General features: G+C 64.2%; 1 protein-coding gene across 10 annotated transcripts; it reads right to left on the minus strand.

Moving 5' to 3' along the window:
• Nucleotides 1–159: 159 nt before the first annotated feature.
• Nucleotides 160–17,478, minus strand: STK11 (serine/threonine kinase 11). 10 transcript variants are annotated; one of them, XM_067734506.1, is made up of 11 exons: nucleotides 17,138–17,478; nucleotides 9,086–9,169; nucleotides 8,194–8,283; nucleotides 7,473–7,605; nucleotides 7,246–7,382; nucleotides 6,365–6,492; nucleotides 4,114–4,171; nucleotides 3,699–3,892; nucleotides 2,018–2,121; nucleotides 1,528–1,741; nucleotides 564–701 (listed from the first exon to the last, which is right to left on the minus strand). In XM_067734506.1, exons 1-10 carry the CDS (start codon nucleotides 17,425–17,427, stop codon nucleotides 1,544–1,546), a joined length of 1,416 nt encoding a protein of 471 aa, XP_067590607.1. In that variant the 5' UTR covers nucleotides 17,428–17,478; the 3' UTR covers nucleotides 564–701; nucleotides 1,528–1,543. The 10 variants fall into 10 exon arrangements, 7 of the variants coding, with proteins under 7 accessions (XP_067590606.1, XP_067590609.1, XP_067590607.1 ...); XM_067734505.1 differs by lacking the exon at nucleotides 2,018–2,121 and having other exon boundaries at nucleotides 160–701; XM_067734509.1 differs by lacking the exon at nucleotides 2,018–2,121 and having other exon boundaries at nucleotides 1,528–1,746.
• Nucleotides 17,479–18,046: the final 568 nt, after the last annotated feature.

Consider the following 18,046-nt stretch of genomic DNA (forward strand, 5'->3'; position numbering starts at 1 on the left):
CGTTTCCACCCGGCACCACCAGCAAGACCTGCAGACCCGGGCCAGCCCGTCCACTGTGGGGTCCACAAAGGGCCCCAGGCTCAGGCTCAGACTCACACCCCCCCACCTGACAGCACGTCCTGCCACCCACAGTTCCCAAACATCCCTCACAACCACAGCTCAAATCCACCTGTTTTATTTTTTCTTAAAAAAGGAGAAGAAAAAAGAACCAACCAAACAATGAAAACAAGGCAGCCGCCGGGCTCCCCTGGGCACTGGGCATGCATCTCGGTTGACAGGCCCACTTGTCCTGCCCGTCCCGCTGAGGCTGTGGTTGGTGGGAACACATCACCAGGTGTGGGAGGCGCTAACGAGCGGCAGAGTAAAAAGAGGGGTCAGGGCGGGCGAGAACCAGTAGTCTCAACGTAAAGTGCATGGCGAGGGCTGGCGTGGGGCCGCGCCGGGCCCACTCCCTCCTCCCCCGGCGGGGGGAAGGGGCTCAGCACAGGATTGCAGTCAGCAGGAGGTCGTGTCCACCGGCCACCAGGGGAGGGCGGACCCCAGTCCCTGCTGTCCCCCAACCACAGCCCTCCAGGACCCTCCGGCTTCCGGAGGGGCAGTCAGCACGAAGGGTGCAGCGGCCGCCTTCCTGGGCAGTGGGCGGCAGGCCAACAGTCGGCGCGAACACTGAGCAGGACCTGGCCGGGGCTCCTGGAGACAGGCTGAGACCAGAACAGAAGGTGGGTCACTTTTGGGTCAACGAAAGGCCCTGCATCCCAGGAAGCAGGCCCCCCTGGGGCCGCCCAGAGGGTGGGGAAACTGAGGCCTGGTCATGCCTCAGTGCTGTCAGACGCCTCAGGAGGCTAGGGAGGGCTGCGCTGCCTCAAGAGCCACCCCGGGCATCTCTGGCCACCTGGTGGGATTAAGCACGGCCTTTCTGCCACGGAACCGGGCCTCCCTCCAAAGAGTTCCTACCCCACCTGGCTGGTTCTGCTGCTGGCATACAAATTCCTTGGGAGGTGTTTCAGGGGCAGCTCCCTGGGAGAGGGGGCATGGCTGGACAGGGGCTGTAGCCTCAGACCCCTACCCCACTGCTCACATCCTGAGCAGGCGATGGGGTCTCCAGTGCCTCTGGGGCCCAATCACCCTTTGTGGACTTGGCGGTCAGGGCTGGGAAGAGGAAGCAGGGAGGGGAGATGACGGCCTCAGTCAGAGCCCAGCCCCTCCTGACCTGCTCACCCCCCAACCCCCAGCCTGGTCTGACGCCAGCATCGCCCTGTTGCAGAAGCAGCCTGGCGGGGTGGGGGTGAGCCCCGCAGGTCTGCAAGACAGGCTGCCGGCTTAGGGGCCCTGATCCTGCACACGCCGCCCCCCGACCCCAGTGTGTGGCCAACGCCCTGATGAAAGTGACCTCCAACCCAGACCCCGGGGGCGACAGGCACAGGCCGTGACAGTGACACCAGCCAAGCAGGACAGTGACACCAGCCAAGCAGGGCAGTGCCCACGGCACACCCCCAACCCATTCCTCCGGTCCCCGCCACTTCCCACCTGCAGGCGGCCACCCTCACTGCTGCTTGCAGGCTGACAGCCGGCGAATCTTGCTGCTGGCCGAGCAGGCCTTGCGGGCGGGGTTGGAGGCGGCACTGGCCCGGCGCTCCGCCCTCGACCTGGCGCTCAACTGGGCTGACTCGGTGCCATTCACACACACGGCTTTGGGCGGGCCCCGGCTCTGTGCGCTCCGCCCAGCCTCCTCCTCTGGGACCTGTCCTAGGAAGGAGAAGGCAAACTTGTGCTGACTGGGGGTTCCCGACCAACACGCCCCCAGCGCCCCGCCTGCCCGGGCCCAGGGCACCTCCACCACCTGTCCCACCAGGTCCTGCCAATGGGGAGCAGCGGGGCTGGCCTTCGAGCCGGCTGGGGCGGGGCCCAGCCTACGCTCACCTGCCTGTTCAGGTGTGAGTGGAGCCCTGCACTCAGGTGGGTGGGAACACGGTGGACATCAGGGACCTGGGGCCCGAGCCTTGCTTGGCTCTCTCACCTGTGCGATGGCCAGACCTCGCTGGGCCCCGTGGGACTCGGAGGGGCTGGGCTCGGGCCGGGTGTCCGGACTCGCCGTCTCTCCCACAAGAGCCCGCCCCGGCTCTCCACGCCGGCACAAACGGAGAGGCCGTCACAGGTGCCTGCCATGCCCCGGCCCCAACCGTGTGGGCTGCCAGTGCTCACCGGGTCCCAGGGCCACTGGCCCGGGGCCGCCCGCCCCACTCTGTCCCCGCTGAGGCGTGGGGGGAGGGAAGGGTGCGGGAAGCCCGTGCTGCCCACGGTGCACCCCCCCTCCCATGGATGTCGGCAGGAAACTGCCTGCAGCTGCCTCAAGCCCATCTCCTCCGCACACGGAGCCCCGTCTCCACCAATGGCGTCCTATGCCTGACTCAGCCTCTGAACCTAGCCGGGAGGCACCGGCCCGTGACCGGGAAGCGTCTCAGGTCAGAACCCAGAGCGTGGGGCAGTGTCAGCTGCCTGCTCTGAAGGGGGAGGGGGGCTGCAGGGGCGCTGAGCACCGAAACTGCGCAGATCACCTGGGGCCCAGCCTCTGGCACAGTGACCACGGTCGGAGGGTGGCTGGAGGGCACGGGATCTGCCCCACATGCCCTCAAGGCACTGGGGCCACTGGCCCCGACCAACGAACACCCGGCCCAAGGCCCAGCACCAGCCCTCAGGGTGGACGGCAGGACCAGGGACCCAGGGGAGCAGCTGAGAGCCAGCCTCTGACCATGACCACACGACAGGACCAGAACGGGAGAAGCCCCAACACGGCCCTCTGCCGGCCCACGGGCAGGTCAGCGAGAAGCGGCTGCCCAACCTCAGCACAGGACCGTCCGTCCCCACGTCTCATGTGGAGGACGTTCCCAGGCCAGGGATCTGGCTCCGGCCCAGAGAGCCGCTCTTGAACAAGCCCTCCCCCACCCAGGCAAAGCAGCCCCAAGCCTCTGGAACAGGCCTGAAGAGACGGTGTGTGGTCAGTGCCTCTACAGCCGGCTGACCAGCAAGGCTCACGCCCAGGCACCTGTCCCGGGGCCCTAGTGCCTCTGAGAGACAGGACACCTTGCTTCTATCCTGTGGAAAGGACGGAGGATCCAGGAGGCCTCAGGACTGGACCGTGGCCAGGGTTCCCAGGGCGGGGCATCCCACCTGACCCCAGGACCCCATGGGGAACAGCTGCAGCCAGATGCACCAGAGGCCTGAGTGTGCCCCCAGGAGAGTGGGACACGCGGACCCACCCTGGGGCTGCTCCCTGGAGGCCCCACTGGCCACCCTGCACACGGGCTCTTTCTACAGTAAATGCCTAAGCCCTAGGCGGCGAGCCGGAAAGAAACAAGCATGACCCGCACACGCTCAGCGGGGCAGACCTTTATGCAGGAGCCTGCGGAACCAGCCCTGGGATAGCACAGCACCGCGGGGAGGCGGGTGGGGCAGCGCTACACTAGGGCCCGAGCTCTGCCCGGAGCTCCTCGGCGGCCCTGGCCTCAGCTTCCTCTCCAGAAAGGTCTGAGCACTGGCTCTCCTGCGGGTCTCTCTCTCTAAGCCCTGCCTCAGACGCCTCCTCGCCACCTGGGGAAGAAGGCCACTCGTCAGAAGGGTGGCCACTGCGGGGAGGGCCACTGGACCCTCGGGCCGGGGGCGGGGCCTCCCCACTTCTCCCGTGACCCCCGGGGACTCACCGGGCACCGTGAAGTCCTGAGTGTAGATGATGTCGTCCTCAATGTCGAAGAGCTCGTCATCCGCAGCGTCGGCACAGCCGTGCAGGTCCTCCAGGTAGGGCACCACTGTCATGCCGCGCCACCGGTCCTTGCAGTCCGCGCTCGGCGGGATGGGCACCGGCTCCTCGGCCGGCGGGTGCTTCTTCCGGAACCAGCTGCGGAAGCCAGCGGGTCACGGCAGCCGGAGGCTTGCCTGGCTCACCACGTGGGCCCACCCCCAATTCCCGCTGAGAACCACGCGGGGTGGGAGAGGGAGAAGGGGCCCAACGGGAGAGACTGAGCCAGCAAGACCCCCGCAGTCCTGACCTCCCCCTCCCCTGCTCCCACTTGCTCTCACCACATGGGCCCCCAAGTGGGGAGCCCTGCGGGGACTCACCTGTGCTGCCGGATCTGCTGTATGGAAAACCGCTTGGCCGGCTCGTATTCCAGCATCCCTGCCGGGGAGACCAGCGGTGGGTGCAGGGGCCAGCACGGGCAGAGGGCCCTCCCCTGCCTGGGAGAGGTGGGGACGCCCGTGGGTGCCCGTACAGGGGAGGGGGTGGCGTGAGTGAGCGGAGCCCCCTCCCCCGCAGGCCTGGCCTCTACAGCTGGGTGCCCAGCACGGGGGCAGATGCTAAGCCCCCAGCTGAACGGAGGACACAGCTGGGGCCGTCTCTCTGTCTTGACACGAGGGGCTGCCCGGCAGACACTACAAAGCCAGGTTGGGAGGACCAAGACCAAAAAAGGCTGGGACGCAGGATGGACAGCCCACCCCAGTGACCCTGAACCTGTTCACACGCCCTAAGGAGACAAAGCACATGGCTCGCCCCTGCTGGTGCCCACCGGCTTTGGCCAGCAAAGCCTGTGACTGGCCATTCTAGCTAGGACACCAAAGCCCCCCGAGGCAGCGGCAGGAGAACCGGAGGCCTCGAGGGCAACACACCGTATGTAGACACTGGTGTGAGGGCCTTTTGCCTGGCACCCGGACACTCAGAAGGGGCAAGGCTGACCTGCAGGCTGTGCTGGGCTGGCCCGAAGCAGCAAAGGGCGGCACCCCCCCCGCAGGGCTGCAGGGGGCCTAGGGCCCAAGGTCCCCAGCCCCCACCATGCTCAAGTACCCACCCCCTTCCCCACGGGAGGACCGAGCGTGACGCAGAGAGGGGGATGGGGGCGGCAGGGCTCTGCACACCACCTCTTGGAGGTGCCTTTGTTCTCAGGAAACGAGAGGCCATTTCAGAAGCTGGGGCTCAGAGAGCTGAGTGTCTGAGTGATGTGAGAGAGGAGGAAAGGTCAGGGTCGCGGGCTCGCTGCAGGAGGGCAGGGCCAGCGCGGTGTTCCAGACACTCACGGGGGAGGCGGCTCAACAGCCCAGTGGCCGGGAGGAGCCTGCATGCGGAGTGCAGTGCAAAGGCCCTGAGGCAGGCCTGGGCGGAGGAAGCGAGAATGGGACACCCTGCCTGGACCTGGGGACAGGGACACGGGTGCCCTCTGCCATCTCGTCGGCCCCTCCTGGGGCTGTTTTGAGCGTTTATGAGAGCGAGGGTGGCAACAGATCATCATCTGTGTCACTGGAGCAAAGAAAGCTCCGTACAGAGGAAACTCCAACCCACCAGCCCCTGGCGAGGGAAGGAGAGTCCGAAACAACAGCTCACCGCCTGCAACAGCCCTCGGCCCTCAGTGGAGCTGGGGGAGGCCAGGGGGCACGCTCCGGGCACCCCCAAGGACGGGGCCCACGAGCTGCTAAGGAGCGCTCAGGTGGGGAGGGCTGGGACTGAGCCAGCCGGGCCACCGCCTCCCGCTTGCTGGCTCCTCCCACATTCCAAGAAGACCCCAGGCAGGCGGTACGCCCACCCCTCTGAGGGCCCTGGGGCAGCTGGCAATGCAGGCCTGGACTGCGGGGGGCGGGGGGGTGGGGCCGCAGAGCACTGGGAACGCGGCTGCCCAGCTTCATTTCACCTTCACTAACAAGCCAAAGAACCGGCGAGACTCAGTCATCAGAAAGCTCAGGCGCCACGCAGGGCTGTGAAGATCCTCTTGGCTGTGCCTCACACGAAGGCCGGGCACTGACCCAGCGTCCAGCACAAGCCGAGGGTCAGGTCAGTTACACAGAGCCCGGGACTGTGGGCAGGGAACCTAGGACGGTGCCGGTCACACAGGGCGATACCCTGCATGTGCTGCGTCATCAAAACTAACTTCAGGCAAGCCCCAGGATGCTGGTGTGGCTCTCACCCATCCACGCCCAGACAGGCCCCTGCCATACACAGACAGCGCCACCTGCTGTACAGGCCGGGAACTGCAGCAGGAAGAGGCCCCCCCCCCCGCCCCCCCCCGCAGGAGACCCCCACTCAGCAGGCGGACTGGGGTCCCCGCTGCTACTTCACTGTAGGGATGGGGGATCAGAACAGGGTGGAACGAAGGCCCAGGGCAGGCAGTGGAGCCCAGAGGAGCCAGCGGCCCCTCGCAGGCGCCCCTGCGCCCACTGCTCTCCACACCCGACTAGGCTCTGCACCACCCCGCCCCGCCCCATGTCGGGGAACTGCACAGAGAAGGGTCGGCCCACGGGAAACCCACGGGGGCCCCAGTACCCGCCGCCAGCCCACCCACCCCACCCACCCCTACAGCCCAGCCTCCTGCCGCGAGGGCCTCACCTTTGAGCAGGTCTGAGAGTGGGGGGCCGCAATCCCCCGGGATGGTGTAGTCCCCCTTCCCGATGTTCTCAAACAGTTTGTAGATATTGTCCCCCTCGAACGGGTACAGGCCTGTCGTGATGTTGTAGCTGTGGCCCCAGGAAGGACAGACCAGTCAGGAGGGCCTGCCTCGCGCCCCAGCCTGGAGCCAGTCTGGTCCCGAACCTTAACCACCCCCACCTGTGGGGACTTGGACTTGGTGAGGAGAATGTTCTGGAACACATGGTGGTGGCGGCTCACTAGGAAGATATGGAAAGCCACCGGATGGCACGCTCTGACATGGTGGGTCAACGATATATGAGTCAGCTCTCAGTAACATGAAACGGGACACCCACGCCACTGGCTGCGCGCACAGGGGGCTGCAGCGTGAACTCGCCTCGGGCAGGAGAGGCTTCCAGAGAACACAGGCCCACCCAGTGCCGCCTGAGCTCATGGAGGAACAGACGACCACGTGGCGGCGTCTGGGTCGGGGGTACGCAGCGGTGGGCCGAGCATCGCCGGCGACTCATGGTGTCTGAGAATTCTCAGCCCCAGGAGTCAGGATGGAAACACCCACCCAACAGCGACTGTGGCCGGTGTGGGAAGCAGCGCAGGTGGAGACCAGCACAAGCCCAAGGTGGGCAGGGGCCAGGAGGATGGCCGGTCCCAGTGCCTGTCTCCCCACCCATGGGGGCTCCTGACCCCGGCTCTGTGGCCTTCACAGACGCTAGGGGGCAGCAGCAGCTGGGGGACCTGCCAGGAGGGGCAGGTCAGGGAAGCCTGGAGCCCAGACGGGGTACCTGGGGCCGGGGGGGTGATGGAGGACCCCTGGGGTGGAGGGACCCAGGCCCAGGGGCACTTACAGTGTGACCCCAGCTGACCAGATGTCCACCTTGAAGCCAGAGAAGGTGTCCAGGCCATTGGCGATCTCGGGCGGCTGGAACGCGGGGGAACCCTGGCTCGTCCGGCACGTGTCGTCCTCGGCAAACGGGTGCAGGGCCTGTAGCAGCACCAGACAGCCCTCAGGGAGCGGCCCTCGGCGGGGCCGGGACCCCACCCCGGGTCTGGCTTGGGGGTGGGGGGCACCTACCTCGGCCACGCCCAGGTCGGAGATCTTGAGCGTGCCACCCGTGGTGAGCAGCAGGTTGCCGGGCTTGATGTCCTTGTGCACGATGCCCTGGCTGTGCAGGTACTCCAGGCCGTCCACCAGCTGGCAGAAGTACCTGCAAGGCACAGCCTCTGTGACCCACCGCACCAAGAGGCGCGGCCCCACCTGTCGGGAACCTCAGCTGCCTGGAACAGCTGCCTGCAGCGACCCAGCGGGACCAAGGATGGGAGGCCGAGGCTCAGGGGCCGTCGGTGCCGGGCAGCCCATCAGGGAACCAGAGGGCCAGTGGCTGGGCTGAGCCACTCCTGGGCCCCCGCTGCAGTAGCTCCCACCACGGGCACCTGCCCCAGCTGCCCCCCCAGCCTGGGCAGCCCAGGGGCCCTGCTATCATCCCAACCTCTGTGGCCTGGATACAGCCCTGCTGCCCCCCCGTCCCCGCTGGGGCCAGGGACCCAGGCCAACCCATTGACCCCTCACACCACAGGCTAGCTGGTCCTACAGCAATTGGGTGTTAGGGGTTGACTGCCCAGGAGAACTAGCCAGCCGGGGCAGTACAGGCCGCTGTCAGCAGCTTCCCAAGCACAGGAGGCCCCAAAGCCTCGGTGGCGGCCACAGTGGGGCAGGGAGGTGCACAGAGAGGAGCTTGGACCCGTGAGTGACCGGGCGGGGGCGGAGGGGGCAGCAGTGGGGTCCGCACGCTCACCCGTGGGCCTGGCACACGGGGAAGCGCTTCTCGGGCACGCTGTCCAGCATCTCCTGCATGCCGCACACGCAGTACTCCATCACCATATACGTGCGGCAGTGCTAAGGAAGGCACGCTCAGCCAAGCCTCTGCCCCAGATGGGCCATCCCCAGGGAACAGACAGATGCCAGGGGGTGAAGGCTGCACTAGTGCAGTGAGCTGGAGACCCCAGAGGGATCACAGGTGCTGCAGGAAGCCCCCCGGTCATTCCACACCCCAAGGAGGAGCTCAAGCCCCAGCCCTGGCCCCCAAAGGAGCGAGGAGGGGCGTGCTGGCCCTGTGGAGAGAAGGCCTGAGCAGGGGCGGGAGGCCAGGGAGAGACGAGGGCAGCACAGGGGTGGGGCTGCGGAGCAGGGGTGGGGAGCCCAGGGCCAGGCTGAAGCCCCCCAGCCGCATCTACACCGTGGAGGGGCAGCCCTGCGACTAGGATGGAGAGGACCCCCATCACCCTGCATCCAGCGAGTCAGTGACAGGCCCCTCTGCGACACAGGCCCCTCAGCAGGCCCTGGGGCCCCTATACCCTGCTTCTCGGAGCTGCAGCCCAGGAGTAAAGGGCGAAGGCCGAGGACACTCCCAGTACACCACTGCCGCAGTGACACACTCCCCATCCCTTCCCCCATGCATCCGCCACAGGCCAGGGCGCACAGCCCCCCAAACAGAAGCCAGGAAAGCGTCTTGCTCCTGGGACCAGGCTGACAGCAGGGCCCCAGCTCCACATGAGAACAGGAGATCTAAGCAGAGAACCAGCCTGCATCCTGCAGCGCCCCCCGTGGGCACTCACTGGAGAGGGGCCCCAGCCCCAAGGTCGGCAGCGCTCAGGGAACACCTGGCACCCCGAGCCCCAAAAGGATATATCTTCTGCTTCTCCTCGTTGTACAGCACGTCCACCAGCTGGATGACGTTTTTGTGCCGTAACCTCCTCAGCAGCTGGATTTCCCTGAAGACAGAGGACGGAGGCGTCAGCCAAGCCCCCTGGTCCGGCAGTGCCGCCAGCCCCCAGGAACCGTGCAGAGGGCAGCACCGGAGTGAGCAGCTCCGCACAGGGGCAGCTAGTCCTGGGCATGTCCCCGAGCCCAGCAACACGACCAGGCCCCGTACCCGCATTTTAACTGAAGACGCACAGAGACCACAGCGAAGGCCGCGCGGGGACAGCAGGAGAGCACGCGGGAGTTGGGGCTCCAGCCAGGTCTCCGCATCCCCCCACCCACTCCTCCCTCTGGAACTGAAGCCCACGCTCCCCGCCGCTGTCAGGGCAGCTCCACGAGGACTCCCTGCAGGAGCTGGGGGCGGGGGGGGGGGCCGGGCAGCTCCGCAGAAGGTTGAACAGTCACCAACTGACCCAGCACCTCCAATCAGGGCACGTGCCCGGGAGGACCGAGAGCACGGCGACCCGGTCACACGTGCTCATGGCAGCACTGTCCACGGGAGCCCAAGGGCGGATACAACTCCAGTGTCCCTCCACACATGCGAGCATCACTCAGCCATGAAGAGGAGAGAAGCCCTGACACTCACTACAGCGTGGACGGACCCTGAGAACACGATGCTCAGTGAGAGAAGCCAGACACAGAAGGACACACAGTGTGTGATTCCATTGATGGGCAACGTCCAGAACAGGCCAGTCTACAGACAGTAGGTTCCTGGTTGTCAGGGACTGGGGATGGGATGGGGTGACTGATGAGGACAGGACTTCCTTTTGGGGTAACGGAATGTTCTGGAACTAGACAAAGATGAGAGTTGCTACGAAGATACTAAATGTCACCGAATTGCATGGTATGTGAATAATACGTCAATAAAGACTTTTTAAAGTCCTCACCGGGAAGCCCAACCATGAAACATAAGACCAGCCGGGCAGGTGAGGGGTCCCCAACGTCATGAGACCCGAGGCGCATGCCTCCCACTGTCCACATTCCATGAAGAGGTCGCCTATTCCAGGAAGCCGTTCCTGACCACACCCCACCCTCGCACACCAGCACGGATCCTGTGCCTTCGACACCACCCACCCTCCCCAGCGTAGGTCCTCCTCCCATGCAGATTCCCTGGCCCGGCACTCATGCAGCCTCTGAAGGGAGGGTGCCCCGGAAACAGCATTTCTGTGTAGCACCCACTCCCCAGACCCATAGCACAGGAGGCCACCGACTTGCTGGAGGAAACACAGCTTTACAGCTGCTTCCCGTGAGCTCACTGCCTGCCTGGCCTGCCCCCCACCCCACTCCCACCCTCACCAGAGGGTTGCGGGGCGCAGCAGTAACTCTGCCCTCATTCCCCCCATCATTCCGCGCTTATCCCTAACCACCTGACCTCTGAGGTCTGGGATGCTGCACACATTTCAATCCACACCTGAGTGGGAGGGAGGGGAGGAGACTCACAGACGTTGGGGTCACCTGGTTTACACCGCCTGACCTTTGGGATTTATCCTGGTGTCCAGTGTGAACAGGGATCACACTCAATTTTCCCCCAAATAAATGACACACAGTAGCTCCGCCTCAGCACTGTGACGTTGGCGTGTCCTGGGCTCTATGGGGTGTGGAGCAGCATCTGACCTCCACCCCTTTGATGCCAGGAGCCCCCCTCCCTCATCGTGACAACCACAGATGTCCCCAGGTATCGCCAGGTATCCCTGGGGGCAAGACGGCCCAGGTGAGAGTCCTGCTATAAAGGACCAGGAACGTTCTGGGGTGTGGGGAGCAGACCCTGTACCACCCCTTCTGGCCTGTGAGCCCCTCTTGACCTCTGGCAAGTGCTCCCTGAACCTTCCCACCTCGGGCCCCAGTGCTGGTCCCCCAGATCTCACTCACTCACTCAGTCTTGCAACGGACGGACCTTACCAGGCCCCTGTGGGTCAGGCCCCGGTCAGGTGGGTGCCCTGTCCGTGGGGGCTTGGGTGCACCTCTGACGCTCCGGGTCCACCACCACTTGTCAGGGAGCGGCGCTGTGCCCCCAGGCGTCCTTCCCGCTCTCGCCCAGACCACCCCACAGCTCTGACTCCCAGCCTTGCTTGCTGCCAGCTCTCCGGGGCCAGAGCTCAGCTCTGCTGACTCAAGGACCCTCCCCCGCGGGCAAGTCCCCTCCCTTTCTGACAGTCGAGGGCTGGTGGCCGCCCCGGGCCACACGGCACAGCAGCCTTTGTCATGACAGTGGTGACCAGGCCTTTGGGGTCCCTGCCAGGACTGAGTATAGAACTCCTCCTCGCAGGGGTCCCAGGGGCAGGGGTTCCAGGGGCAGGTGCAGAGCCGGCTCCCCTCAGAGACCAGTGTTTGGCACCTGCCGTCCACCCAGCCAGCCAAGTACCCGCTGAGCTACCTGGCCAGAGCCGCCATGGGGTCTGCGGCCCAGAAGGGAAGGGTGTCACGTGGGGAGCAAGCTGTCGCGAGCTACAAGCTGGGGGGGGCTGAGGGGGGTGCCCAGCGCAGACTCTGACCCTGTGCCAGCCTCCCTGGGAAGCTGGCTCCGGGGGGGCTGAGGGAGGGCCCAGCGCAGACTCTGATCCTGTGCCAGCCTCCCCGGGAAGCTGGCTCCGGGCACTCTCCCTCTCGTCTCCATCCAGAGGCGCTGCAGCGGCTAACTAAACCACACGTGTGGACACCAGAAGGCCCTTCGTACCTGGAGCCAACACGTGGCCACCACCTGGAGCGCTTACAGCCAGGCTTCAAGCAGCGTCTGCCGACCCAAGTGTGGGAACCCGCCTGAACTCAGACACAGGCTGCCAATAACACGCGTGGCAGCTCCGGGAGGGGGGCCCGCGGCTAGTCCAGGGGCCCCGGGGAGCTCACCCCAGGCCTTCCAAAGCGAGGACAAGCCCCATGGCTCTGCCTTCTGTGCCGTGAGATACCTGGGCCTGGAACCATCTTCCGGGCCGCACCTCCCCATCCGCCCACTGCCTTTGGGGCAAACTTCTGTGCGGGAGGAGGCGGACGGCAGCACCCCTCCCTCCACAATTAAACAGCTCACCCCCTACTCCGATGCCGACAAAGCCAGCCCTGAAGGGAGGTCCCCGCGCTGTGGGTGCGTCAAGCGCTCATGTGGTCAGTTAACCGTGATGGAAACCTCCTGGAGAAAAATGTGTAAGTTCCAGTATGGATACCAGAGAAGTGGCTACAGTGTCCAGCTCCTCCGAAAGAGGAGAACCACACCCACAGGCGGCATGGAGACGTGCGCTCCGAGCGGGTAAAATGGGTGTGGAGGACCCCCGAGACATTCACTGCAGAGACCCGGCCAGGGAGGAGCTGCTACACCTTCTCTGAGTTCTCCGTCTCCTACAAAGCACACCACTGACCGGAAAAATAGAAAAACAGTATTTAAAGAAAGAGGAAAAGCCAGGCGCTCAGCCAGGATGCAGGAAGTAAAGTGACAGGAAGCTGAGCCTTCCGGCCCGGCCGCAGCTGCTCAGGGTGGGTGTCACAGGGACCTGCCTACAGTGCCGCCTGAGCAGAGCGGACTGCTGGGGATGGACTCGCTGACTACCCAGGAGGGAAACGGAAGAGCCCCTGGAGCTCACAGAGGAATGGAAAGGAGCTGCCACCACGGTCGCCCATCCCACAGCCGCCGGGGATGCACCCACCTCTTTCCCTCCAGACGGGGATGGTGACAGGCATGGGTCCACAGAGAGCAGGGGAGGGGACGATGGCAGCTCTGGACGAGGGACACTGAGCAAGACCCCCCTCACCCCTTGGCCTCTCTGCTGATGCTTCTAATCATATGGCAAGAGGCCATCGGGGATCCGGGAGAGAGACTAAAATGAGGAGGAATTCACTAAAAGTGAAGTTCAACACAAACACTCGCTCACGCAGCTTCCCAGAAGCACAATTCCTAACGGGCACCAAGTGGGGACAACCCGAATGTCCACTGACGGTTGAGTGGATACACCACGTCCCTCCACACCCGGGAACATCACCTGAAAAAGGGGTGAAGCACTGACACTCACTACCACGTGGATGGACCCTGAGAACACGATGCTCAGTGAGAGAAACCAGACACAGAAGGACCCACGGTGTGTGATTCCACTGGTGGGAAACGTCCAGAACAGGCAGATCCATAGAGACAGGGAGTGGGTTCCTGGCTGTCAGGGGCTGGGGGAGTGAATGCTGATGGGGGCGGGGTTCCTGTTGAGGGGATGGGAGGGATGTCCTGGAATTAGAGGTTATGGTTACACTCTCTGAAAATACTAAACGACACTGAGTTACCTGCTAATAGTTGAATTTTACGTCACGTAAATTATGTCTCATTAAAGCCGTTAAAAGAACGAATCGCCGTGTAAAAGAACGAATCGCCGTGCAGCATGAGGTCAACATGGGATAAAGGGCAGCTTTGATGTGATTCCCAACACACTCCTGAGTGAGGAGCCAGTGTCCCCCCCCACCCCCTGCGCCACAGCCTGGGGTGTATCCCAATGGCCCCTGAGCTCCCACTGCACCTCACAGTCACACCCCTTGGCCAGGGAAGGACCAGACAGGGAGGCCGCGAGGACGTTCAGTGCGGGGCGCCTCAGTGGACCAGCCGTGCCCTATCGCTGCCAGCCTGGCCTCACGGCAGAATCCTTCCCAATGGGGGGTGGGGGGCAGGTGCCCAGCAGATGCCAGGACCTGGCAGAGGCCACTCAGGACGGGAACAAAGGCCAGCAAAGTCCAGGCTCTGCTGTACATGCTAAAATCCCAACCACTCACCCCCCAGGTTTAAGTACCTGCCAGTCGCTACTGGCCTGGCCAAGGGAGGCCCAGCCTAGAGACTGGCGTCGGCCTGCTGGGACCCAGCCACACGGGCAGGGACGCTGATGAAGGAGGCTGGCAGGGCCGCGAGCCGCCCAGCGCCAGCCCCGCACGGCTAAGTGCCCGCACCCCGCACACACTGGGTACAGACCCTGACCTGCCTCACACAGACGGGCCGTGGGGCACACAGACTGCCCTGGCCGCTGTACGCTTCTAAACAGCTGATGAAAGCCCACAAAGAACAGTATCTTGGGACAGGTGAGAATCCCGTGAGCGGGGCCCATCTGCCACCCAACTTCCCCGGGGGGTTGCGTCAGAGGGGCGTGTGCCCACCGTCTGTATGGGTGCGAAACCCCACGGCTGCCCCCAGCCAGGGAGGCGCCAGCGCGGCTTCTGCTGCCAACCGGGAAAGCAAGCAGGTACAACTTACTGTTGAAAATGATCTTTAGGGGAGTTTAATTTTTCATTAAAAAGTGCTTGGATAGGTGACGAAAACATGCTAAACAAAGGCTCGAAGGGAGCGTGGCAAAGGCATTAGTATTAAAACGATGAGTAATTTCTGTCTTACTTCTCGGTGGTTTTCAGAACTTTCGTGTTTTACAATAAGAGCAAATTAGTCTTTGTGAGCAAGAGGGGGACAAGCACAGACCCACAGCAGCCCTCCTGGGAAGAGCCACAAGCGGGGAGGACCTCCTTTAACACAAAGTGCATTCTTTAAGGAAAAGCTTCCCATCCCAACTGGAGCTGGAGGACTCCTGAGGCTTCTCTGGAAAATTCTGGATGCTTCACTCCAAGAGAAGAGTCTGGAGTTGAGTTCATTAAGTCTCTCCAAGACAAAGGAGCCTTTTTTCCCTGCAGCCGCCTGGCGGCAAGGCTGACCCAGAAGCCTGGATCTCTGGGCCGGGGAGTGGACACCCAGCCCTTGCTTGAGCCCAGGGCCTCACCTCCTCCGGCCTCCAACCCGGGGCACTCTGTCAGGACTCAGAACAAGGGGACAGGGTGCCTCCGAGCAGGGCGCGCCCCCTCACAGCGCCCAAGGAAGGAGGCGCGGTGGGTTTTAACCCGCAGCCGCATACCCAGCAGGTCCTCACGCCACACGCTGCAGACGGCAGGTGAACGCACGGGGCCAGCGCTGCGCTCCAAGGGGCCTCAGAGAGGTGAAGACCTGCGCTTCTAGGGCTAAGCTGGAGGAACCGGCCCAGGCCCTGCAGCTGTGACACCTCGTGTTGACTGCCAGGCCGGCTGTGGACCGCCAACCACTCTGCCTCCTGGGCCTCAGTTTCCCCTCCGGTTCTTCGGATGGACACTGTGTCTCCACAGCTCCTGGGACCGTGGCTGACCGCTCAGGAAACGAGGACTGGGAGCCAGCAGGCTGCGACCCTCCAGTGGGGCAGCAGAGCACGAGGGTACGCTTTGGGTGGTGAACGAACGTCCCCTAACTTGACCTTGAGCATGTGCATTTGCATGTGGGGAGGGCCTTTATCACGTGTACATCATGCTTTGGCAGAAGTGGGCGCTCGACACCTCCATCGCGTCTGCGGATGTGCTGGGACCCACTCAGCTCTGCTGCTCCCAGTCCACGCCCCTGGACGCGTGCACTCCCTGAAGCCCCAGGGATGGCCAGCAGGGTGGGCTTGGGCGACTCTAGCCAGACAGATCAGTTGGGGCTGGAAAGCAGCCTGGCCCCTTGGGGACGGACTCTGGGAACCCCTCCTACCTCGGGGTGCTACTCCCAAGAGGCTGGGGCCTGGGGTGCCAAAGCAGCCCAGCGTAAAGCACCGGCACCAGAACACCTCCACGGACCCAGGCTGACCTCAGGCGGAGGAAGGGTGCATCCATTCTGCAAGAGCACAGCACCGCATTCCCTGGACAGATCCAGGGATGAGGCCTAAGAGGAGCCAGGAGGACGAGGACCAGCCCTGGAGAGTGGGGGGGCCCAACCCGAAGCAACGGCCAACTGGCATCCCGAGGGCCACGTCTCCCCCACACGCTTCTGCCTTAATGAGAAAATGTGACTTAGAAGCAGGGAGTGGGGATCTGATGAGAGGCATGGCCTCGCTTGGCCCACAGGAGGGCACCCGCTGTCCCCTGGCCTGTCTCCCCAGGACACCGGTGGCCCCTGCCCCACCCCCACCCTGCAGGTAAGAGACAGGCACAGAGAACTGAACAACTGGCCCTGGGGCGCCTGGCCCCACCTTCGCCGGGGGTCCACAGCTGGGGCACTGACCACAGCCAATCAGGTCTCAGCACCCTGCTCCCCGACTTGACCACCCTAGGCAGCCCAGAGCAGGCAAAAACAGCTGGGCAGCGCGCTGTCACACTGCATGAGAGCAGGGGGGCCAGGAGGACGGAATGAAAGTGGATCTGGGAGCAGCACTCCCAGTACCGGCCAAGGTCACCAGCCAGTCCCGCTGCCGCCTGGCCCGTGAGATAAACCCCTCGGCTCGGGCAGGGCAGCAGCGATAAGGATGGGTGGCCCCTCCTGAAACCAGCAAGAGGGATGGAGGCAGGGCTCCCACTGTCCTGGCGGCGGTGGGGTCTGCACACAGACCCCACCATCTCTGGGATGTCAAGGGGCAGACGGGTGCCTGAAAAAATACGTGTAAAAAGTTTGCGGGGTCACAAGTTGACCCCCTTCTCAGGAGTCACCGGGCCTGCGACTCGCCAAAGTGTCCTGTGTCACATCCCAGGAAAGTGAGAAAGGGCGAAGTTCCCCCCTGCTGACTGATAAGCCGGTGCAAACAATTATTTTTGGCAACCGCACGGTCCCCCTCCAACAGGATAAACAAACCGCGTGTCCCCAGCCCTACTAAGAGCCGCGCGCTGCGCGGAAACCTGCCGGCGGCGGGCAGGCCCCTTTCCGAGCCCAACTGCTCTCAGCCAAACCAACGCCGGCCGCTTCCGCCGGGCACCTCAGCCCTCCGGACAGCCGGGAGGGCAGAGGGGGTGAGGGGCGCCCCCTTCCGAGGAGGGTTCCGCATCGGCCGAGAGCACAGGACGCCCAACCGCAACAAGCTAGTCTGACTTCACCAAAGTACCCTAGCGAGTTGCCCACGACCTTCCCCGGCTGGTCGGCTCGGGTGCTTAAGGAAAGAGAGGACGAAAGGAAGAAAGCGAGAAATGGAGGGAGAAGAAAGGGAGGAAAGGAGGAAGGAGGGGGCCGCCCAGCGGGCCGCGCCCCCACCCAGGAAGCCCGCACTTACTTCTTTACGTTGGCCTCCCCGTTGGGGATCCTCCGCAACTTCTTCTTCTTGAGAATTTTGACGGCTCTCCGGCACAGCGTCTCCGAGTCCAGCACCTCCTTCACCTTGCCGTACGACCCCTCCCCCAGCAGGTCCCCCATCAGGTACTTGCCGATGAGCTTGGCCCGCTTGCGGCGGGGCTGGTAGATGACCTCGGTGGAGTCGATGCGGTGGATGAACGTGTCCATCCCCACCGACATCAGCTCGCCCTCTGTAAACATGCCCAGCTGCTGCGGGTCCGCCACCTCCATCCTAGACCCCAGGCCTCCGACTCCCGCCGGCGGTCCCTTATCCCCTTTCTGAGCTTCGCGGTGGACGGTTCTTCCGTTTGTCACCCCCCCCCCCAAATTCCCTTCTTCAAAAATAAAAGTCAACAAAATCTCAAAAAAAGAAAAAAAAAAAAAAAAAGGAAAACCCTTCTTGGAAAAGAAACGATTGTACTGAACGTGAGTTCAAGAGGCGCGCCTGGTCCAGAGCCCGGGCAACCGGGCGTGCGCAGCGTCCCAAGTTTGGGGGCCGCCCGGCCTCGCAGCTTCGAGGCGGGCCGGCGCGTCCACGGGGGCCCTCGAGAGGCCGGTGGGGCCGGGAAGTGCTAGGTCATTCTCCAGGGACTTTAGACCCTCGAACGAACACGGCCGCGGCAGAGTCGAGTCTTCTCCGCGCCGTCCATTACCAGCGGCCCATGGCGCGCGCCGGGGGCCCCGCACAGGCCGGCCCCGGGGCCCCCAGAGCTGGGCAGGCGAGCTTAGCCGGGGGCCGGGCGCGCCTCTCGGGGGCGTCTCCCGCCGACCTCGCCGTCCGGGGAGCCCGAAACGCCGGCAGGTGCGTGTCCTGAGCGCGCGGGGCACCTCCGTCCGGCCCAGCCGGCTG

The sequence above is a fragment of the Pseudorca crassidens genome, chromosome 3 (assembly GCF_039906515.1).
Source record: "Pseudorca crassidens isolate mPseCra1 chromosome 3, mPseCra1.hap1, whole genome shotgun sequence".
NCBI lineage: Eukaryota > Metazoa > Chordata > Mammalia > Artiodactyla > Delphinidae > Pseudorca > Pseudorca crassidens.

Excerpts from the sequence above, each read along its gene's own strand:
- STK11 (XM_067734505.1), bottom strand. The coding sequence starts at position 17,427 with ATGGAGGTGGCGGACCCGCAGCAGCTGGGCATGTTTACAGAGGGCGAG. Across the intron at positions 8,284-9,085 it reads AACGAGGAGAAGCAGAAGAT|GTATATGGTGATGGAGTACT; the intron begins ATATCCTTTTGG and ends GCACTGCCGCAC. Across the intron at positions 7,606-8,193 it reads CCCGTGTGCCAGGCCCACGG|GTACTTCTGCCAGCTGGTGG; the intron begins GTGAGCGTGCGG and ends TGTGCCTTGCAG.